The sequence below is a fragment of the Emys orbicularis genome, chromosome 3, assembly GCF_028017835.1.
Source record: "Emys orbicularis isolate rEmyOrb1 chromosome 3, rEmyOrb1.hap1, whole genome shotgun sequence".
NCBI classification, from domain to species: Eukaryota; Metazoa; Chordata; order Testudines; family Emydidae; genus Emys; species Emys orbicularis.
Window position 1 is genome coordinate 216,940,152 of NC_088685.1, and position 22,865 is coordinate 216,963,016.

A 22,865-nucleotide genomic window follows, 5' to 3' on the forward strand; every position below is an offset into this window, starting at 1 on the left:
TACCGCTTTGTCTTTGTGACATCCAGGTTTCTTTCCTGAGTGGATGCAGTAATTTGGAACTTGGTGAAGGATATGTGTGATGTTGCACTCTGTTTATGGAAATATAAATGACATATCTAGCATAAAGCATATTCCAGTTATGCCATGTAACACCTTTGCAAAGGTTATGATCTATTGAATATATTCATCCTATTTGTATGCATGTATCATTTTTATATCTGAAGTTATGAGTGTTGGCTCTATGCTTGTATTTGAAGTGTTTGCTGTAGGAAACACATGGGGGAGGTTTGGCTAACGTATTGTGAAGGGACAATACAAGTAATTGGAAGTAATTAACAATGGACTTTGGGAGACGCCGATCCACATCTGTGCTTTCCTGGGAAAGTTCAAACTAACATGTAAACAATGGCGTCGGCCTGCAGAAAGCTGAACCATTCATGGACATGTGACTTGCCCATGTGGCTGCAAACTCCATCTTGTTGCTGTGATTTTGCACAGAAGAACAAAGGGTTTTCCACCCACAAGAGAGAATATAAAAGGCCCTGGAAGCCTCTCCATTTTGTCTCTTCAGCTGGCTTAAGAGATGGCCTCTCCACCCCCAAAGAGATGCCTGAAAGAAACTGAAACAAAGAACTGTAACCATGGGGGTGTGAGTGATTGCTGGACCCAGGCCATAAACTACAACATTAGTCTGAAAAGGATTGTACTTGAGATAACAGCTAGGGTGAGAAGTTAGTATTTGTAACTAGATCCTTAGTGAGTTAAGTTAGACTTGCGTGTTTTGCTTTATTTTGCTTGGTAACTTTGCTCTGTCTGTTATTACTTGAAACCACTTAAATCCCACTTTTTATACTTAATAAAATTACTTTTGTTTATTAATAAACCCAGAGTAAGTGATTAATACCTGGGGGAGCAAACAGCTGTGCATCTCTCTCTATCTGTGTTATAGAGGGTGGACAATTTGAGTTTACCCTGTATAAGCTTTATACAGAGTAAAACGGATGTATTTGGGGTTTAGGCTCCCAGAAAGACTGAATACTGGGTGCTGGGAAAGTCGCTGTTAACTGAAGCCCCTGGGCTAAGTGAATTTTAGTTTCTGTGAACTGCAAGGGGGCGTGACCTGACCTCTTGGTCTGTGCTGGAGCTGACTGGTGTCTAGCCCAGCAAGACGGGAGTGGAGAGAAGCCTTTTCTGGCAGGGGGGGTTTGTTCTCAGTGGTATCCCAGCACATCTAGTGACAGTCTTGAGGGCGTTTGTGACCCAACCTGTCACAGTATGCATAGTTCAAATGACTTCTTCCAGAGAGCATTGCCTGGGGAGGCTGTGAAATCTGCATCGTTGGAGGTTTGTAAGAACAGGTTAGACAAATGCCTGTCAGGGATGGGCTAGGTTTACTTGGTCTGGCCTCAGAGCAGGGGGCTGGACTCTCCTGGGCCCTTCCAGCCCTACATTTCTATGATTACCTTACAATTATCAGCCCCTGAATGCCATCTGCCATTCTGCTGCCCATTTGCCTTGCTTGGTTAGGTCCCTCTGAAGCTCCTCAAAGTCTTCTCCAATCTTCAGTAACCTAAATAATTTTGTCCCATCTGCAGATTTTTGCCATCCTCTTTTCCAGACCATCAATGAATGTTAGACAACACCAGAACTTGTCTTGTCCCTGCTCAGTGTGCCTGCACTCGGACTGGCAGAGACCAGTCCAGTCCTGTGAATGGAATGACGGCTGCTGAGGATCAGGTCTTTGAGCCCTGAATGAGGCCCCTAAGCAACCCTCTCTTGGAATGACCATGGGAGGTGTAATTTCCAACTCTGGCAGATGTCTCGGCTCTAGAGCGAGCACCTACAAACAGCAGTGTGGCTGCAGCAGCATGGGAGGCAGCTTGGGCTAGTTGCCCACCTACAAACCTGCCCAACCCCATGGCACATACTTGGGTGATTAGCCTGAGCCACAGCTGCCATCTGACTATTTTCAGGCACTAGCTCGAGCAGAGCTAGGGCACATTCATCTACCTGAGCTGGGAATTACTCCTCCAACTGCTGTGCAGCCCTACGCCTAGTGCCTTGTAACGTATGAAGGGGGCGGAAAAGCCTCTGCAGGACTTGGCCAGGTGTGCAGGAGGGAGCACTACTTTAATATGGAAAGTGAGTAGGAGAGTCTCCCTCCTGGATACACATTCGGTGTTCTTCCGCCAGGGAAGGTGCAAAGATGAATGATGTGGTGGTTTATTACTGAGGCAGTAGCATGTGATCATATCATTAAAGACTTTGTCATAAGATGTATGCATGAGGGTCAGAGTTAAGATTAAACATGCAACTTCAGTGTTTCTTAATTCAATTGGTCCACTGAGACCCCTTAATATTTCCTTAATGTAGATTGCTTTTTTGGGGGTGTAGAATGGAATCTTGGATTGAATGATTATGGTGGTAGTTTCGATAGGTTTTACATGTACTTACTTTGCAGTAGTAAATATTGAACAGAGTTGGTCAAAATGCAGAAAAATTTGGGGGGGATTTCTTTGTTTACACATTGACTTTCAAGAAACTATTTCATCCTATTTTGAAACTGGAAATTTCTGCTTGCTGTTCTGTAGTATGTGTTAACATAAAATGGAAGTAGATTTTCAACAATGAGAGAATTACTTCAGAAATAGCATTAACCATTATTAACATGTACATAGGTTCAGAAGCTAGCCTCATCCTACTATTCTAGCAATTCCCCTTTTTGTAAATCACTTATGCTCGGTGAATCTGCAAGCAGTGGGATTTAAATGTGACATTTACAGTTCAGACATGTTATATAATGTAATTCACTAGATTTTTTTTTTCCAAATGCGATACATAAATAAGACATCAATCAAATACTTTATCTTTATCTGACTTGAGTAACGCTTCTTACTTTTGTATCTGCAGGTAGGAAGACATTTGGAAGCTGGTCGGACAAAGCTATCATGTTGAGGTTAAGTCATTCACCCGCCTTTCCTGAAGGTTTTCACCTTTTAAGTATTGTGGCACTCTTGCTATTCCATGTGGACAAAGCATATGCAGAAAGTCCAACAGACACGTCCAAGAACGCTACATGTACTGGTACATATATTTGCAAACCAGGTGTGATTTTACCTATCTGGGAGCCCCAAGACCCTTCATTTGGTGATAAAATTGCTAGGGCTACTGTCTATTTTGTGGCCATGGTCTATATGTTCCTAGGTGTATCCATCATAGCTGACCGCTTCATGTCCTCAATAGAAGTCATTACATCCCAAGAGAGAGAGATAACTATCAAGAAGCCCAATGGTGAGACCAGCAAAACCACAGTGAGGGTTTGGAACGAGACTGTGTCCAACCTAACGTTGATGGCTTTGGGTTCTTCAGCCCCTGAGATTCTACTTTCTGTTATTGAAGTATGTGGTCATGGTTTCAATGCGGGGGATCTCGGACCGAGCACCATTGTAGGCAGTGCCGCCTTCAACATGTTCATCATTATAGCCATATGCGTCTATGTGGTTCCGGATGGAGAAATAAGGAAGATTAAGCATCTACGAGTGTTTTTTGTGACGGCAGCTTGGAGCATCTTTGCCTACACTTGGCTTTACCTTATTTTATCTGTCATATCACCCGGTGTTGTGGAGGTCTGGGAAAGCTTGCTCACTTTCTTCTTCTTTCCCATTTGTGTGGTGTTTGCGTGGGTAGCCGACCGAAGGCTTTTATTTTACAAGTATGTCTACAAGAAGTACAGGGCTGGCAAACAGCGAGGCATGATCATTGAACATGAGGGTGACAGGCCATCATCCAAAGCTGACATTGAAATGGACGGCAAAGTGGTTAACTCCCATGTGGAGAACTTCTTGGATGGCACCCTGGTTCTGGAGGCAGATGAGAAGGATCAAGATGATGAGGAAGCAAGGAGGGACATGGCTAGAATCCTGAAGGAGCTGAAGCAGAAGCACCCCGACAAAGAAATGGAACAGCTGATAGAACTAGCTAACTACCAGGTTCTGAGCCAACAGCAAAAGAGCCGAGCCTTTTATCGCATTCAGGCTACTCGGCTAATGACGGGTGCTGGCAACATTTTGAAGAGACATGCTGCGGATCAGGCACGGAAAGCTGTCAGCATGCACGAGGTCAACTGTGAAGTGGTGGAAAATGATCCTGTCAGTAAGATCTACTTTGAGCAGAACACCTACCAGTGTCTCGAGAACTGCGGCACAGTAGCTTTGACCATTGTTCGCCGAGGCGGTGACTTGACCCATGTCGTTCACGTTGACTTCAGAACAGAAGACGGCACAGCCAATGCAGGGTCTGATTATGAGTTTACCGAAGGGACTGTGGTCTTCAAGCCTGGCGAGACACAGAAGGAAATCCGGGTTGGCATAATTGATGACGATATCTTTGAGGAGGATGAGAACTTCCTCGTTCACCTCAGCAATGTGCAAGTGAGCACTGAAGCGTTGGATGAAGGAATTCTGAAGGCTAACCATGTCGCAACATTTGCCTGCCTGGGATCGCCCTCCACTGCCACAGTTACCATCTTTGATGATGATCATGCAGGCATCTTTACCTTCGAGGAGCCGGTCACTCATGTAAGCGAGAGCATTGGAACCATGGAAGTGAAAGTGCTGAGAACGTCCGGCGCTCGAGGAAATGTTGCTGTGCCCTACAAAACCATCGAAGGCTCAGCCAGAGGGGGAGGAGAGGACTTTGAGGATACTTGTGGAGAGCTTGAATTCCAGAACGACGAGATTGTGTAAGTACCTCCTTTTTAACATCTTACCAGTGCAAAATGAACAAATGGGGTTTATCATGCCAGACAGAGTACTCCATTCCAAACACACGCCATTGTGCTACTGCTCCTATTGCCAGAGATCCTGAACGGCCTCGTGCACTGCTCCCACCCCCAACGAACCCCAGATAGAGCAGAAGTACAGCAAAAACCCAGCACGAGCATGCCAGGTGGTGGAGCCTCCATGCAGGAGACTTTGTACGCCTGCGTGCTAGAGTGGAGCTGTGTGTGGGAGTGGTTAACAAAGCAGGATGTAAACAATAGGTAGCCAAGCAGAGAAGACCCATGTGGAGGGGGGCAGTGGGCAGCTGTTGTCATTACCCCATTGTGGCAATGGGCCGATGTTATGAGAGTCTGAAGCATGCATAGTGTGGTATCCACCCCAACTGAGTGTGAATGTGTCTCGAGCCAAGCACAGCCTTTTCACTAATGCTTTGCACCAGTTCACAGGGTTGCTCCTGCCATTCACTTTGGAAAATGTCTTCAGTGGCTCCTTGTTCAAAACACTGCAGACCTAGGTTGCCGTTGGCATCAGTGACATCATGAAAGATGTCTGTCCTGGGCCTTAAGTAAACGTTTCCATGTGGGGAAGTGGTGACGTGAACGATAAGCCAGCAGCCAGGTTTGATGGATTGCAAATGCAGAAGTGGTTAGGGGGAAATGGTGCAGCTAAGCATTGCCTGGTGAGCTGGACTAGGGAAAAATCACACCTGCCTTGGCATATTTATTGTGTTGTGTGGAGAATGTAAATCCTCCAATGCTACAGTGGGGAAATTTTATCCTGAAATATGCTTCAAAGAGAGAGCGGGAACCTCTCCCCTGTATTGTGCCTTGTCCCTCCCAGGGACACAGAAAGGGCATAAAACCTGATCAACTTCAACCCTAGGCTCTTTCCAAAGCAAACGCCATATACTTAGGCCAGTCCACTACGAACAATAGTTTCAGTCGCAAAAAATCACTGTAGACTTTGGAGTGGGTCCCGACAAAGGGCAGTGCCTACCTAGGGGAATCTGGGAGGTTGGCTAGAATGTCCCATTCAATCCATACTACTCATTTTGGTAGGACACCAGGCACCCCCAGTACAAACTGATGGAGTGTGCCTTTTGTTTCTTGCGTTATTTATAGCTGCTCTGAAGGTACAGAAGCCAAATGATTTAAAGATTTCTTTGAAGGTTATTAAGTTTTATGCCAGGTGCCAGACTCGCAGCCTAAGGGACAAAAATCAGGATTTTTAGCATTTTCTTTCATTTGTTTGGAAATTTCACACAAACCTATTTTGGCCAGGGGATTGTTTGAACTCTGTTCTCTGTGTGTTCAAGCCTGTTCTGTGATTGGTCACCTCAGAGTATTATTTCTGTTCTCTGATTGTCGGAATGCAGCTGTAATAACCAGGGGGAATGCTTGATCGAGTGACTAGGCCTTTGATTTTTCTCCAGGAGAGCCAGGGAGATGTCTGTGGAGACAGGATGAACTGGGTTAGTAGAATGAAGGAATTTTGGGAACCGTTTAAACCAGGCCACATTAATAGCAAACATTAGTGCCAGCAAAACCAGGCTACTGCTGCCACATCCTAGGCTGGGGGTGGATGTCGAGTTTATTTCCTCTTGACACACTCACACACAGTAATTGTGAAGTGTGTGAGATCATGTGGTCCCAGCCATCAAGTTTGTGGCCAGATCCTTGTCTGGTTTATTAGATTTGCTCTGAGCCAGGGCTCTGGTAGGGGCTTCGTGCTGCCCTTGTTGTGAAGGGTGTGGTCATGTATCTTTATCCATCTTGTTAGCTGCATTAGTGCCTGGCTTCTGCTGTGGGATTTGGAGAAGGCAATCCTTGAGGTGCTGTCCTGGGAAGCATGATATTTTGTACCCACCAGCTGCATTGATGAAATGCGCCAGCTCCGAGTGACTGTCCCCTGACGCTATTCACCACTTATCGTCCGCTCGCAGTCACTGCGGCTGGAGTTCTGGATGCTCACGCGGTGATGATCCCTCTGACAATCAGATGTCTAAGGATGGGCTCAGGGGCTAGAACTACAAGGGGATGCATGTGTTGCAATGCTCAGCCCTGCAACGCCTTAGGCACCCTGCCGCACCGTGGAACTTGCAGCCCCGAGTTGGGGGCCCAAGCTCCCTGTGCAGTGGGGAGAGTTAGGCGCCTAAGAATGGGATTGACAGACCCCCTCCAAGCTGAGCAGGGAGCTGCTGAAGCTAGGCAGTGCGAAACACTGCGCGGTGAGTCCTCTCCTGGAGTTAGCTCATCCCTGTCTCCCAAAAACCAGCGAGAGAAAGTCGTCCCCCCCCCCTTATAGCCAATAGCCTATAGCCTAGTGGGTAGGGGCACTCCTCTGTGACTTCAGAGACCTCCTTCAATTGCCCCCTCTGCCTGACTTGGAGTAGGGACTCGAACTCAGGTCTGCCGCATCCCTGGCAAGCGCCCTGTCTCCAGGCTGTTGGGGGAGCCACGCTCAATCTTGCCTGCTGAAGCTGCTCTGATTTGTCTACATAATTCACTGTTCTTCGTGCTGGTGCAAGAGAGAGACTCCATAGCCCAGTGGTCAGGGCACCCCCTTGCCTGTGAGAAGAGTTACCTTCAAGTCCCTGCCCCCAGAAATACTGACTTGTACAAAGGGAACTGCACCATTAAGAGAGACTGACAAAGCCTCACACCAGAATGGCCTGCGGGTGGTGAGGGCACTCAGCTGGGAGGTGAGACCTGTTTCAAGCCCCTCCCACAGGCAAGGTAGGAAGGAATATGCCTAGTTTGAGAGCCCCACTGGGACTAGGGGACGAGTGAGGGCACCAGGCAGTGTCAGGGCTTATGTGGCTTTGTGTGTGCCCAGTAGCAGAAACTTAGGCACCTATAGGGTTAGGTAGCAGCTGAGCTGTGGTTTTAGGATGGCCACCTAAATGTTGGGTACCCAAATGCCTCGTTAGGCGCCCAACTGCTTTTGTGGATCTTTCCCAGGGGGCCTAAAATTCAGACGCCCCCCGTTTGAAAAATGTACCCTGATCAAAATAAATGGCTATTTCAACAGAATGTGCTGGTGATGGGCGTGAAGCCTGTTGATGGTGTCAGTCCGTTTGGTAGGTTCTCAGGGTGTGGGTGTAATTACAGCGATCGAGAGTAATATACCCGTACAGCAAATCTGACCTGATTAGATTAGGAGATGTCCCACTGGTAGCGATGAGATCTCGCCTGACACTGCTTCCTTGGCCTTGCTGAGGGTCCAGGATGCCACACTAGATGCTATTGATCAGTATAAGACAGAGGAGTGAGATGCAGAGCCAGATAAGATGGATACATCTGTGACAGACAGCTAGATGGAGAGAAACAAGATGTAAGAACTGCACTGAAATGGCTAACATCAGCCTGTTGGCTGTAGCCAAGGAGTGTCTGGGTGCTCGGCTCATCTGGAAATGAGGCCCTGGTGTCTGATGCACAACACCCTCCTCTCTTCTTTGCCCCCCCCCTCCCCCCGGCCCATGTAAATTTCGGTTTGCTCACCATATCTAGAGAGGCTTCTCCATGTGTTGGTGTCCCTTCCCTGCTGGTGTGCGAAATCAGCATGGTACCAAGTAAAAACTGTTCCTCTCATGGGCATTAATATGGATTTCACTGTAGTGGTGGCAAAACCAGGCCCTTGGTGCTGAACTGACTCCTCACGTGAGAATAATGCTGAGCACAGCAATGGCAGCGCTGCATAGGGAACACCTAAAGTAATGCTGTTTGTTTTACTCTGCGTTGCCAGCGTCCCTCTTGTGGATAAGCCCCAGAGAGACACTGGCTCTAATGGGAGCAAGCTAGCAAATAGAAGAAAGTAGCATCTAAACGTATGTTGGAAGGGGTTAGGGTGACCAGATCAGGGAAAGCAAATATCGGGACACATGGGGGGGGCGGGGGGGGTGCCTGCCGGCGGAGCAGAAAATTAGGGGGGGAAAAAGCCGAGTCAGTCCCTTCCGGCGGATCGCAAAAAACAAAACAAAAAAAACCCAACCCGCTGCCGATGGCTATCGGGACAATTTGCGTCCCGACCAACGATCGGTCGGGACATGGGACACACCCCGATTTTATCGGGACGTCTGGTCACCCTAGAAGGGGTAGGGTACAATGGTGCTGGAGCAACTTGTATAGTGGGGGTGCTGAGAACCATTGAACCAAACTGTAAACCCTGTATATGATGGAAACTGCTCCCCTACTTCGAGCACCTATTGTAGGGTATGTAGGAATTGGTAACTATTTCCATGCTAAATCATCCTGATCTACGTGGGAAATATATATTTGTAAAATGCACATGATAATGGAGGCCATTTCACATGGACTTGTCAACACAGGCTCAGTGCACGGCAAGCTGGGGGTAAATCTACAGAGCACTAGCCTGTTGCACACTGACAGGCTGTGTGGACCCTGCTAGTGTGCACTGACAGTTCCATAGTGCATTTAGTGCACACTAGCAGGGGTCACACGGTGACTTAGTGAATGGCAGGTGAGTACAGTGTAAATTTACTCCCCAGCTTGCTGCTCTGTGTCTCAATACGGACAAGCCCAAGTGTTGCTGTGAAGCACCAAAGCCGCCCTTTTGAAGAAAGGGTAACATAATGCACGCTGAGAAAGGAAAGTATTCAGTAGCTGTTGTCCTCAGGAAGCTGACTCCAGCCTTATCTTGCATCACAACAAAAGATTAAAGCTGCCTTATTAACTGTTCTAAGAACATCAACTAGTAATAAGTTGTATGAGGTGTTGCTATAGCCCTGTTGGTCCCAGGATATTAGAGACAAAGTTGGGGAGGGAATATCTTTCCTTGAACCAATGTCTGTCGGTGAGAGACAAGTGTTCAAGCCACACAGAGCTCGGTTTTGGGTCAGTTTAGTGTAAGCTTGAAAGTTCTCCCCAACAGAAGTTGGTCCAACAAAAGATATCCCCTCCCTCACCTTCTGTCTCAATACTAAAATGTGCAGTCAGGATCTGATCCTGTCCACCTGTCTGTCCATATGAATTGCCATAACACAACAGACCATGGTACATCTAGTTAATGTTGTCTTTGTTGGTAATCAATGTCTGGTGATTTAGAAGATACCAAACATAGCTGTACATTTAGTCTACTTTGTGTGGAAATATCTTCACCTACCACAGACGATGAGATCATCTTATGCCCTGAAGCATGGGGATTGACATCTCTGCTAAATTTGGCTGCAAAGTTACACAGAAATGGAGATGTTCTGTGGTGGAACTTTCTCCATAATTGAAAGAGGTCTGTTAAAAATCTTATTTTTGAAGACCTGACCCCAATTCTTGGAATCGGAAAGAGATACGGAATTAATTTTTGTGATCAGTAAGATATTAGTTGGGCAGACGATTGTTTCATCAGACTGAAAGAGATGCTGTACATAGATGTCTGCATAACCGGGCAGACTCTCATTTCATATCCGGCTTCTTAATGCATCCTGGGCCTTAGGAATTGCCAGATCTAGTCCTATAATGTTGGATAATATTGTGTATTTAGATTTATAACAGTCCTATAAAAACGTACCTCTTGCAGGCTCTAAGAGTGACATTTTGGACCCAATGAGGTCAATTCAGCCATGTTTTGTGCATATCTTAATGCACATCACAGCAGATACAAATCTAGCAGTCAGATGCCATCACACACACACACACACACACACACACACACACACACACACACACACACACACACACACACACACCAGCTAAACCCAGCATTTGAGAGTGCGCCACTTCTTCCCAGACATCAGACCCCAGGTATGTCTTGCCAAAAGCCTCAGTAAAATGTATACAAGCTTTGCAGTGTATCCTGAAGAACAAGTATGGGCAGTGTCGGACCAGGTGGCATTGTGTGCTTTTATATTTTCTAAAAGTGGGTTTTTTTGTGTGGGAAGTATTTCTAAAGAAATAAAGTACAGGATGAGTCCACCCAGGCTAGCATCGTGCCTCTGACACCCCCCCCCCCCCAAAAAAATGCTTAAAGGGTAAGATTTGAGTTGATGGACATTGAATCCTGTTGAGTGATAAGCACCACTGTGTTTTAGGTGCTTCTCAGTGCCAGTTGGGATTGGTATCTAAGTAAAACAAACTCCAGGCATTTCTGCAAAGGGATTTGCTTTGCAATTTCAGTTTTCTGTGTATATAAAACCAGAATCTTTCAAGATTGAGTGAAAACCCCACCTGTTTTACAATGAAAGGACAAATTGCCACCAGAGGCTAAAATGATCAAGTGTCCAGAGAACCATTTGTGTCTTTCTGGATGCAGGCTCCTGGATTTCCCTCCAATGCATTAAGTTATAAGCAGAAGGAACCAGTTATCTCGGCTGGAGCTGTATTTTGTTCTACCTGGAACTGATAACTTCTAGAGGGCTCTGGAGTTAGAGGGAACAAGTCTTTCTATAGACTCTGCAACAGGCAGCAGATGGAATTTGCTGCTCTTTCATAAAGGGTTAAATTCTTCTGAGGCACGAAAGGGGCCTGCAACAGGGGTTGAGGTTGAGAAGCTCTGTAGGGGGTGCCTCCTTATTTGCTATATGGAGCAGAAGGCATCTCTGTGCTAGGCACATGTAGGCCGGGGCAGAGAAAGATGTAGGCCATGGATAAGCAGTTATGCGGTTCAAATGTCCCAAAACACGAGGCAAGAGAGGCAGAGGCTGGAAATACTCCGGCTCATCGGCTGGCACTGCAGCCATGGAATACAATGGACACTGTTGCAACCTGCAGAGAACCACTGTGGGCCTGGTTTCTAAAACTGTGTGTGCATAACTGTACACCTACTTTGCATGTCTGATGACTGACTATGTTCAGCTAGACACAGCTGGCCAGTTACTTGTGACATTACTTGATCGACACCTGCAGTTACCTGATTTGTGCAAGCATGTTGAGACACGTTCTCAAGTGCCATTCTCCCATTCCTGACCTGCATGCCACTTACTGTCAGCTCCTAGACTACCAACACGTAAATCAGGATGAAGAGACCTAGGGTTTGATCCTGCTGCCCTTACTCCCCTGTGTAAGCCCAGTCAGAGCACCGGTGTGACTGATGGATAGATGGGCTCCACATCTGCGTCCAGCACTGCATTCCTTTCCCTACTTTCAAGGGCACAGGCTTAATTTGTGCTGTTTGCCCAAATGAGCCATTGTGTGTGTGTGCATGTGAGAGCGAGACCCGACTAGACTATATGTCCCCCGATTGGATTTGCAGATAGGAAGGTTATCCGCCAAAGCAGGTTGTAGCAAAGGATAATAGGAGTGGGGTGGGGGGAGGGAAGAGAAATGGTTAGTTCTAGTTGCTTCCCTATTAAGAATTGACACAGTTTTTGTCCTTGACAAACTGTTTCCTTATTTGTAATGAGCTGTTGTTGGCAATTTACCACTGCCAGCTGCATCTCAGTGGTTGATTAAGGGAACTTGGAGCTCAGATATGTAATAACTCTCTAAAAGCCATGTGAGAACTAGTTATTAGCTTCATCAGGGTCTGTGTACACATCCGCTGTGCTCCCTTATGAAAAGCTACCCATTAAATGTATTGTAGTAATTTACGAAACACAGGACCCATTCTGGTTTACATATTAAAGCGATCCTGCAACACCCTCAGGGGTTCTGTGTAACTCACCCGCAGGGCTTCCTCTCACGGTGCAGAGCCCTGGCACCTGCCGGGGGCAGCCCCCCCCCCAAGGCATGCAGGGGAGAGATTCAGCCTTTTTGGGTGTAGCTTCTTTCCAGTCTGCAGTGCTGGCAGGAGCACGCTGGGTAGAGCGGTGGCTCTGCCTAGTCTCTGCCCTTCCCCACACACTTCCTGCACAGGGGGAGCATCTGGCACAGGCCCTGTGCTCCCCTTCGGCACCCGCAGCTAGGATCTGGGCAGCCCAGCATGGCCTCGCTGCTACATATGACCTCTGAAGACAGAAGCCGTCTTTCCAGCCACAGAACATGGGCCTTATCCACGGAGGTACTTGAGTGCTGAGCAGGAGCGCCACCAGCTTTTCTGCCGCCCTAGGCGGCGGAAGGTCCCGCCCCGAAATGCCGCCCCCCACCGAGGCGGCGGAAGGTCCCGCTGCCGAAATGCCGCCGCGGTCGCCACCCCCCAAATTGTAGCGACTGCCTAGGTCACCTAATGGGTTGCGCTGGCCCTGGTGCCGAGCCATTAGCCTGCTCCTGATGGACAGAAGGTCACAGCTTCAGCCTGCACTGATTGTGTCACTATAGCTACTGTCGTGTACAAGGTGGATCAGGGATGGTCTAGACAGTATTTGGTCCTGCCATGAGGGCAGGGGACTGGACTCGATGACCTCTCGAGTTCCCTTCCAGTCCTAGAATCTATGAATGTATAAAAAGCCAACCGCTGATCAGTGTCTGCACAAGAGAGCTGTTCAGATAGGCAGCGAAACATCTGCTGCTGTCAGAGCCAGGGAGACGAAACAAGAGAGCCAAGTGGCAGAGTCAGCACCAGATCCTCCCCCGAGAGGCGAGTCTCAGCCAGGAGATGGGTTTGCCTCAAAGAATACAAGAAGGTCACCTTGCCCTTTGCAAGAGGAGCAGGCAGGCAGAGGTGACAGATGTGCTTCCCGTGGCCGGGCCTCTTGTAGAGCTGCTGGGAGCACGTAGTTCTTCCACAGACCATGAGCCCAGATTCACCAGGGAGGTTGCAAGTGACCTTCCTTGCACCAGTGTGGCCAAGCAGATGACTGGTCCCCTCCCCCCCACGCCCATCCTCAGAAAGGAAAGGAGTCCAGCCTTCAGATTTCCCACAAGAAGAGATCTTCGCAGTCTCTTTCTGCTCAACAATTTTGCATCTCCATATTTGACCACATGGCTCTTGATTGGGAAAACTTGATTAAAAAGGGGCCTTCAAAGCAGAATACCCAGAGCAGCCAAAGAATTGCCAGGCTACCAAATGGGCCTCTGGGGCATGCACTGATCACACTCCACCCAGGATACAGGGGTCACTTGTGTCTTCTCCTTTGTCCAGACTGGGATATTGTGCAGGTTCGGTGTTCGCTTTGTTAAGTGAAGGGTCTCAAATCTCAATACAGGAAGGAATTGGCCTCGGTACCTCGTACCCCGGTTTATAGGAGATCTCAAATTAACGTTGCCCTACTCGGAAGCTTGGCCTAGTCCTTGCGGAACATCTTTAAAGCCAGGAGCTCTGTCCCTGTGCGTCCCCTCTCTTGGAGGGTCCATCACCTCGGCCAGGCCAGACCATTCATCTGGGACTTGGGAGCATTCATGTAAAACGTGCGCGAAAGGAGAGAGATGGAACTGGGGGCACATGTCTCGTTGATTTAATCCAGGGTTTCTGATTTACAGCCCAAAGGCCCAACTGTAAAGAGTCCAGCTCCTTGCATGGGAAAGGAATCTGAATGCAGAATCCTTGACATGGCAGCTGGAAGAGGTTTATTTGGCCATCTTGTCTGTTCCACTCCCAATTCTCCATTGTTCCCTATAGTCAGTCCTTCAAGACTTGGCCAGTTTAGGTTTGAAGGTGCTGGGGCTTCCAGCGCTTTCTTGGAAGGTCAAACAAACCTCCAGTCTGACAAACTTCATAGTCAGGAAATTCACACTAAATATCCCTCTGCTCCTCACATGCGTCCCTTGGGCCACTCTCACCTTCCTCTCCTCCCCTGATATTTGCACCTGGCACCCCATTATGTTTTGAATGTACATGCACTCACAGAACAAAGCACGTCAGCCTTCGACTCCTCTGCCATTCATTCTCCGTCTCAGAGAGACAAAGCACTTGCCTTCCCATCACTTCTACTGCACTGTTCCTTCAGGGCTCAGTCTACACCCCAGCAGCCAGCCAGGGTCGCTTGTTGGAGGCAGGGTAGGAGCCAGGCGGGGTTGGTTCCCCAAGGCCACAGAACCTCTCTGCCAGGGAGGGGTGAAGAACAAACGGACCCATGTTTCAGCACCTTGGGCCTGGAATTAGACAGAGATGGATGGCTTTCATCCTGCTGAGCTTCCTTCTTGTTGACCAGCGTTACTTGCTGCAACAAGAACAAAATCATCAGGCTGACAACTCAGTGGCAATAAATTGATCCACGAAAGTGCTCATCGGCCCTGAAACTTCACTTGCAGGCTGTAGCCTGAAGGAGCTAATGGCTAAGCTGTCTAGCCCACCTGTCCGTGCCCTAAGTGGATGGTTCCAGCAAAGCTTGCAAGGCAAATTAAACCTACCAGCAGTTCCCTTTGCAGGCTCATTTCCAGTTCTCTCTGGTTCAGGCTGCTCTCGTATTGTGGATAATTCAGGAAGTCCATGTGATGCCTGTAGAGTCCTAACTTTTTGCCATTTCCTGTCCTGAATGCCCAGCAGTGCAGCCCTGACATTCTCTTAGCTGTGGGTTTTAAGAGACCATTTATTCTGGCAAGCCTTGATAGAGGGCATGGAACATAGTACCTGAACTGCTACAGCTGTAGCACCCCAAGACACCCCTTGAACCTTTGCCACAGCCAGGCATTTCATTTACAATCTGATTCTGCATTTTGAATCCTAGTTTTGCTGTCATAAATATTGTGCTGCTATTTCCTAAAACTACACCACTCTCCCAAAGTTTAATACAGGAAAAATATGTGCTGCAGGGAGCCTAGCAAAATTAAGGAATGAGGAAATCCTCCTCTACATGGCAGAGCTGCACTGGTTTAATTTGAGGCATGAGTTCGTTAGTGGTGCAAGACTATTTATAGCCTTCTAAGAATGGCTTGTTTTGGTTTAGCTATGTTGACTGGCAACTAGTTTAAGCTAAACTGAAATAAAATTATCCACATAGGGATTTGCATTTGGTTTAACTGAATCTGCTTAAATTCATGCGTTAAATTAAATTGGTGCAATTTTTCCATGTAGCCCAGCCCTAAGATGCTAGGATATCACTCCTCTATAATGTTCAAGTCATATAAACAAGGGCAATTGCTCTTGGGCCTATTGCAAGTGGCACCTGTACTAGCTGGAGTGCTAGCAGCTTTCATCGATTCTCAGGGCTGGAAGGGACCTCAGGAGGTATCTAGTCCAACCCCCTGCTCAAAGCAGGACCAATGCCCAACTAAATCATCCCAGCCAGGGCTCTGTCAAGCCAGGCCTTAAAAACCTCCAAGGAAGGAGATTCCACCACCTCCCTAGGTAACGCATTCCAGTGCTTCACCACCCTCCTAGTGAGATAGTGTTTCCTAATATCCAACCTAGACCTCCCCCACTGCAACTTGAGACCATTGCTCCTTGTTCTGTCATCTGCCACCACTGAGAACAGCCCTTACTGGGCAGCACAACTATGGGAAGTGATAGTGCAAGAAATGCTGCCGAAAGATGGACCAGGGAGATCTCCCAGCCTCATCCCCTTGATATCAAACCTCTTCCCAAGTTACCTGCGACCTTCTCAGCAGGGCTCCCATCCAGCACCTTCCCTTACCTCAAACAGCTGGACAGAGCAAGAGTCAGCCCTTCTCTTCCTCCTCTAATTAGACACAATCCAAACTTCCCTTCAGGAATTCCACATCTCCAAGAGGGAAATGCAGCCTGCCAAGATGAGGGCAGCTGATTAAAAGGGGAGAAAATGTTGGCGCTGGAGACGTGACAAAGAACTTTCCATCTAGATATGGCAGCAGTATTTAATTACATACAATTAAAATGTTATATTCCACCCCCCTTAGAAACTGCAGGCTGGGAGAGACCTTGGATTGAGATTGTGAAGGTGCTAATGAACTCTGGAAGATCAAAGGCAGCAGGACTTTGATATAGGTGGCAAATCTAATTACAAGGATAAATGGGAAAAGGCTTCAGATAAGGCAGTCCCCCTAGATCCCTGGTGCCCTATTTAGCGTCAGCAGCTTCTGCCTCCCTGTGCATAACACTGAACGACTTCAGCTAGACTGGATACCCTCTTGTTTAGGGAAAACCTGCCCTGCTGTGTGGGGGCCTGGCAGGGCGGGCATGATTGGCAAGGCTCCTTTGCCTGCATGTGAGGGGACACTGCACAGCAGGGGCATATTCATAGATCATAGAATCTCAAGGTTGGATGGGATCGCAGGAGGTCATCTAGTCCAACCTCCTGCTCAAAGCAGGACCAATCCCCAGACACATTTTTACTCCAGTTCCCTAAATGGCCCCCTCAAGGATTGAACTCTCAACCCTGGGTTTAGCAGGCCAATGCTCAAACCACTGACACAGGATCTGAAACAGCCCCAGGGCTGTAACACGGTGATGTTGCCAAGGGCTCTGCTGCTGATGCCTTTGCGTCTCCTGACTAAACAGGCCTCTCCTCTCCAGAGCACTACGCTGCACCCACAGCCCCTGGGCACACGAAGGTGCAGGCACTGGCAGAAACCTGCGAAAGGAGGGAGCCCTGGAAATATCGCCTGGGACAGGAGAGGGTGAGGGATTCTGAGAATGGTGAAGGCAGCAGCTGGCCCCACACAGACCTGCCTGCTGATCCACGGTCAGCTGAGAGATACCTGGGTAAAATGTGGGCACTTCTTTCCCTGAAAGATGCATACAGCCTTCACCTTGGATCTCCTGCTATATGGAATTACTAGAACTGATGGCTGGTCTCCTGCTCCAACTCTGAACTTGCCCAGGGGTGCACACGGTGAGCTGAGTCCCCAGGATAAAACTCTGAGGACCTAAGAGAGAAAAAGCCGCTTTGGCATCCTTCACCCAAAGAGCCAAAGAAATCAAACACTTTGAGCTCTGGGCTGCATCTGGCTGAGGACTGGCCAGCGGTGGTGAGAAAATGACTTGGAACAAAAGGCTCCAGTTTTGTTACGTTAGGTGTTAGTCTTAGAAGCACATTTTTACTGTTTGTAACCATTTCTGTCCCAATTCCTTCTGCTTGGTTTCACTGAAACATCTGCTCTGTGTTGATCAACTTAATCTTTTTATTACACAACCATCTCCGTGCTGTGCTTACAGCTGAAGGGTAAAATCCCCAGCATAACTAGCAGGCTGGTGCTGTTTAGCAGTGAACATGATGAGGGGTATGAGTGAGAGGCGCTGAGGATTTTACTCTCCCCTTCCTGGTCTGTGTGAACCCCCAAAGCATCGCAACGGGACCCTGGCTGGGGTGGGCCATGGCTCTGAGATGGCACAGAGCGTGCGTGCTCTCAGACCCTGAGCATGTGAGCAAGAACCAGCCCAGCACCTAACTGAGCAGTGTGTAGGGTTGGGAAGGAATTTCCCCCCAGGTCAGATTGGCAGTGACCCGGGGGGGGGGGGGGGGGAGAAGGGGAATGTGTCCCTCTACAGTGTGTGGATGAGGGCCGCTTTCCAGGCTTATCGGGGTGCATCTCACTTAATCAGTTCCCTGCCATTGTGGGGGGCCTCAGTGCACCTCGGTCCCTCCTGTTCTCTGCCTGTGGCATATGATAGTCTCGTCTCCTTAGGCTGTGTGACTTCAATCTCATTTCTGGTGTGTGGTGCTGCGTGGGGTTGGTGGCCTGGAGGTCAGACTAGATGATCTGGCCGTCCTTCCTGGCTTTAAAGTCTGACTCTGTGGCAAGCAGATCAAAGGAGAAAGAGAGGAAAAGGGGAGGCAAAGATGGAGGAGACAAAATAAAGAGATGAGTGTTGGGGAAAAGGAGCATAAGGAGAGAGACAATTTTGGCCCTTAATTCTGACTCTTGGATTCATTTTGGTGGTCTCCACTGGGCAGTGAGCTTTCCTAGAGCAGGATGTATGCCCTTGCCTCTTTTTGTAAACTCCCCTGCCCCCCCGCCAAATGCTGACTTCAACAGGAACATAAGAATGGCCATACTCAGTCAGACCAAAGGTCCATCCAGCCCAATATCCGATCTACCGACAGTGGCCAATGCCAGGTGCCCCAGAGGGAGTGAACCTAACAGGTAACGATCAAGTGATCTCTCTCTCCTGCCATCCATCTCCACCCTCTGACAAACAGAGGCTAGGGACACCATTCCTTACCCATCCTGGCTAATAGCCATTAATGGACTTAACCTGCATGAATTTATCCAGTTCTCTTTTAAACCCTGTTATAGTCATAGCCTTCACAACCTCCTCAGGCAAGGAATTCCACAGGTTGACTGTGCGCTGTGTGAAGAAGAACTTCCTTTTATTTGTTTTAAACCTGCTGCCCATTCATTTCATTTGATGGCCCCTAGTTCTTATATTATGGGAACAAGTAAATAACTTTTCCTTATTCACTTTCTCCACACCGCTCCTGATTTTATATACCTCTAGCATATCCCTCCTTTGTCTCCTCTTTTCCAAGCTGAAAAGTCCTAGCCTCTTTAATCTCTGCTCATATGGGACCTGTTTCAAACCCCTAATCATTTTAGTTGCCCTTCTCTGAACCTTTTCTAATGCCAGTATATCTTTTTGGAGATGAGGAGACCACATCTGTACGCAGTATTCAAGATGTGGGTGTACCATGGATTTATATAAGGGCAATAAGATATTCGGTCTTATTCTCTCTCCCTTTTTTAATGATTCCTAACATCCTGTTTGCTTTTTTTGACTGCTGCTGCACACTGCATGGATGTCTTCAGAGAACTATCCACGATGACTCCAAGATCTCTTTCCTGATTCGTTGTAGCTAAATTAGCCCCCATCATATTGTATGTATAGTTGGGGTTATTTTTTTTTTCCAATGTGCATTACTTTGTTTATCCATATTAAATTTCATTGCCATTTTGTTGCCCAATCACTTAGTTTTGTGAGATCTTTTTGAAGTTCTTCAGTCTGCTTTGGTCTTTAGTATCGTCTGCAAACTTTGCCACCTCACTTTTTACCCCTTTCTCCAGATCACTTATGAATAAGTTGAATAGCATTGGTCCTAGGACTGACCCTTGGGGAACACCACTAGTTACCTCTCTCCATTCTGAAAATTTACCATTTATTCCTACCCTTTGTTCCCTAATAGATTAGTAAGACATGATTTCCCTTTTCAGAAACTGTTGACTTTTGCCCAACAATTTGTTCTTCTATGTGTCTGACAATTTTATTCTTTACTATTGTTTCAACTAATTTGCCCGGTACTGACGTTAGACTTACCGGTCTGTAATTGCCGGAATCACTTCTAGAGCCCTTTTTAAATATTGGCGTTACATTAGCTAACTTCCAGTCATTGGTAAAGAAGCTGATTTAAAGGACAGGCTACAAACCATAGTTCCACAATTTCACAGTTGAGTTCTTCCAGAACTCTTGGGTGAATGCCATCTGGTCCTGGTGACTTGTTACTGTTAAGTTTATCAATTAATTCCAAAACCTCCTCTAGTGACACTTCAATCTGTGACAATTCTTCAGATTTGTCACCTACAAAGGATGGCTCAGGTTTGGGAATCTCCCTCACATCCTCAGCCGTGAAGACTGAAGCAAAGAATCCATTTAGTTTCTCCGCAATGACTTTATCGTCTTTCAGTGCTCCTTTTGTATCTCGATCGTCCAGGGGCCCCACTGGTTGTTTAACAGGCTTCCTGCTTCTGATGTACTTAAACATTTTGTTGTTACTTTTGGAGTTTTTGGCTAGCTGTTCTTCAAACTCCTTTTTGGCTTTTCTTATTACATTTTTACACTTAAGTTGGCAGTGTTTATGCTCCTTTCTATTTACCTCACTAGGATTGGACTTCCACTTCTTAAAATATCCCTTTTTCTCTCTCACTGCTTCTGGAGGAAGTCAGGCTCTGGCTTCCTGGGCCTAACTGCAAATGTCACTTGGCTCTAGCCACAGAATGAGTTTGACGTCCTGGTCTTAAATTCATCTGGCTGCTATTGGACAAGTTTCAGCATTGGTGTTCTTACAGCTGAAAGGATTGATCTGGCTTTGACAGCAAAGGTAAATGTAGTAGCGGAAGGGAAGTTCTTCTGACGTTGAAGATAAATTTTTCTTGGCATGGCTTACTGGATTGCAATTGGTGCATGAGGAAGGAAGATCAAAACTGATTTGATTTCCCCCCCCCCCTTATTTAGGCATTTTGGTGACAGGGCAGCAGAAAAAGGGGAAATTACATTGCGGTGTGTGTGAGAGAGAGAGAGAGATGGAAGTATCATTAGGAGTGCCATGCAAGGTTACATTGAGTTTTTCAGCTCAAACAAGATTTAAAATATCTTTCATGGGGAGGGGGGGGGGGAGGATGATCATAATCAAAATTTCACTATTTACTCTTGAGGCAAAGCTTTAATTTTCTGGTAAGTTACAGTAAAGTTCACTGGTTCAGGAGTTTGAAGAAGTTAAATCAGTTTTTTTTTTTTTTTAATTTAGAGTGTTTAATGTTTTTCCAGACCATTAAAAGGTACAAATGATGTTGTTTTAACACTTGAGACTTCAGGCGGATGTATGTCTAAAGAAAATCTTATGAATAAGGTCATTTAAAAAAAAATCTATTAAAACCAGCCATTGTCATTGTTTAGCATTACTGTTTCTATTTACACCATGGAAGCCGATTGATTGATTGATTGATTGATCTATTTATTTATCTATCTATCTAAAGACAACGAATGCAACTTTCTAAATGAAATGTGTGTAACAGTTAATGCAAAAATTGTCATCAGCAGTTTTACACAATAGCTGTTTGCAAACCAGGAGATTTGCATAGTGCCCCAATTATGTGGCAGAAAAATCCTACAGGGAAGGAGGTGGAAATGGCAGAACAGAATGCCTGGCCTATGCACAGTTCTTGAACCAGCATGGGAGAGCAAGGTATGGCAGGTTCTTCATTCACTGCCTGCCTTCCTCTCTGCTGGAGGATAGAGACTGGCTTGAGCGTAGGGGCAGGCTACGTTGTTTCAGTGCATTTGCAACTACATTATTGCACCAGCTTCAAACTATTCCTAGTAGCCTCAGGCAGCTACTACAGCCAGTGGAAGGGAGAGGTTTCTTTTCCGTTTCCCAGGTCCCTTGTGGATCCCGTGGGATCTGATTGGGAGGAGAGAGCATTTGCCCTCCAGTCTTGATTCAGGTAAAACTCTCCTTGGTTCAGGCATTGGACAATGTTTTTTATTTTAAAAACGTGGACATGTATAATGAGTGGAAAATCAAGCCTTCTGCTAACAACTTTAAACATGCTTAACTGTAGGCTTGTGTTTGGGATATTAAGTGTAAAGTAAAGTGACACTGTTATTGCACCAGTGGCTATCCGTACTGGCCTTAATCCGGTAGCAATTACTTCCCTAACACGGAGCAAGCTAATGAATAATAGTCATTAGCAGAGTAGGGCGGAGTGAAGCTACAGTATCCAAAGCAGAGAGTGAGACGGACATTTGTTGAAAACGTTCTCCACAAGCCTGAAAGGAGGATGGGGCAAAATGATGACAATGGAACGAAGGGAAACCTGTGGCTAAACCCTGATTAGATCGTGGGTGATGACGAGTGTGTTAGTCTCAGAAGGGAAAACCTTTCCAAATCCCACACAGACTCCTTTACGAGAGGATCAGGCCTGGAATAGCAGGGACTTTGCAGCTACAATGGAAAGGAAGCTTTAATGGTGCCTATCTCCACTCATTGCTTGATTTAAATTCCATTACGAAAAATCTGTTCAGAGAACATTGAGTGCGGCTAAGCACGGTTTGGTGTTTCCTGACTTTCCAGAAAGGGGGTATGTGTGTGATTACAGAAATTCCCTGGTCTAATCACCAGACTGGTCCCTTTATGTCAAACTCAGCAGGTGCCTCATGATGATCTTCGTTGTGCACTGATGCTTTAAAGCCGCACGAGCGAGCGGTCCACTTGTGTGGAGCTTTCCTGGGTTGGCCCTTGCTGGCAGCTGAATGCAGATTTGAGCAAGTTATCCTTCAGTTTAATAGCACCTTAATCATTGCATATTAGCCACAGCTGTAAGAACTTCTGTTTGAAGTGCTACCATATTAATGCATCAAAGTGAAACACCCTAGCAGGGTTGGTTGGTTCTCCGCCTATAGTGGCTGGTAGGTCAGAATTAGAGCTGGTGAGGAAATTTGCAGTTGAAAGTTTTTGGACAAAAACTTAAGTTTGTTCCTAAATGAAATATTTTGTTTCACTTGAAATTTTTGGATCTTGCTATTAAAAATCAGAAAGTGTTTATCAAAAACTTCCAGGTTGTCAGTGTTTCACTAAAAATCTGGCATTTTTGGCCAAATATTTTTGTTGACAGAAAATTCCCTTTA

General features: G+C 46.9%; 1 protein-coding gene across 19 annotated transcripts in view; it reads left to right on the forward strand.

Annotated features, from left to right (window-relative positions):
* The first annotated feature begins 2,948 nt into the window (after positions 1–2,948).
* The window catches only part of SLC8A1 (solute carrier family 8 member A1), a 285,766-nt gene continuing 265,849 nt past the window's right edge, over positions 2,949–22,865 (forward strand). For all 19 annotated transcript variants that reach the window (XM_065400481.1, XM_065400495.1, XM_065400496.1 and 16 more), the window contains exon 1: positions 2,949–4,741. In XM_065400481.1, the coding sequence (XP_065256553.1) occupies positions 2,949–4,741 (1,793 nt within the window). The remainder of the gene's footprint in view (positions 4,742–22,865) is intronic.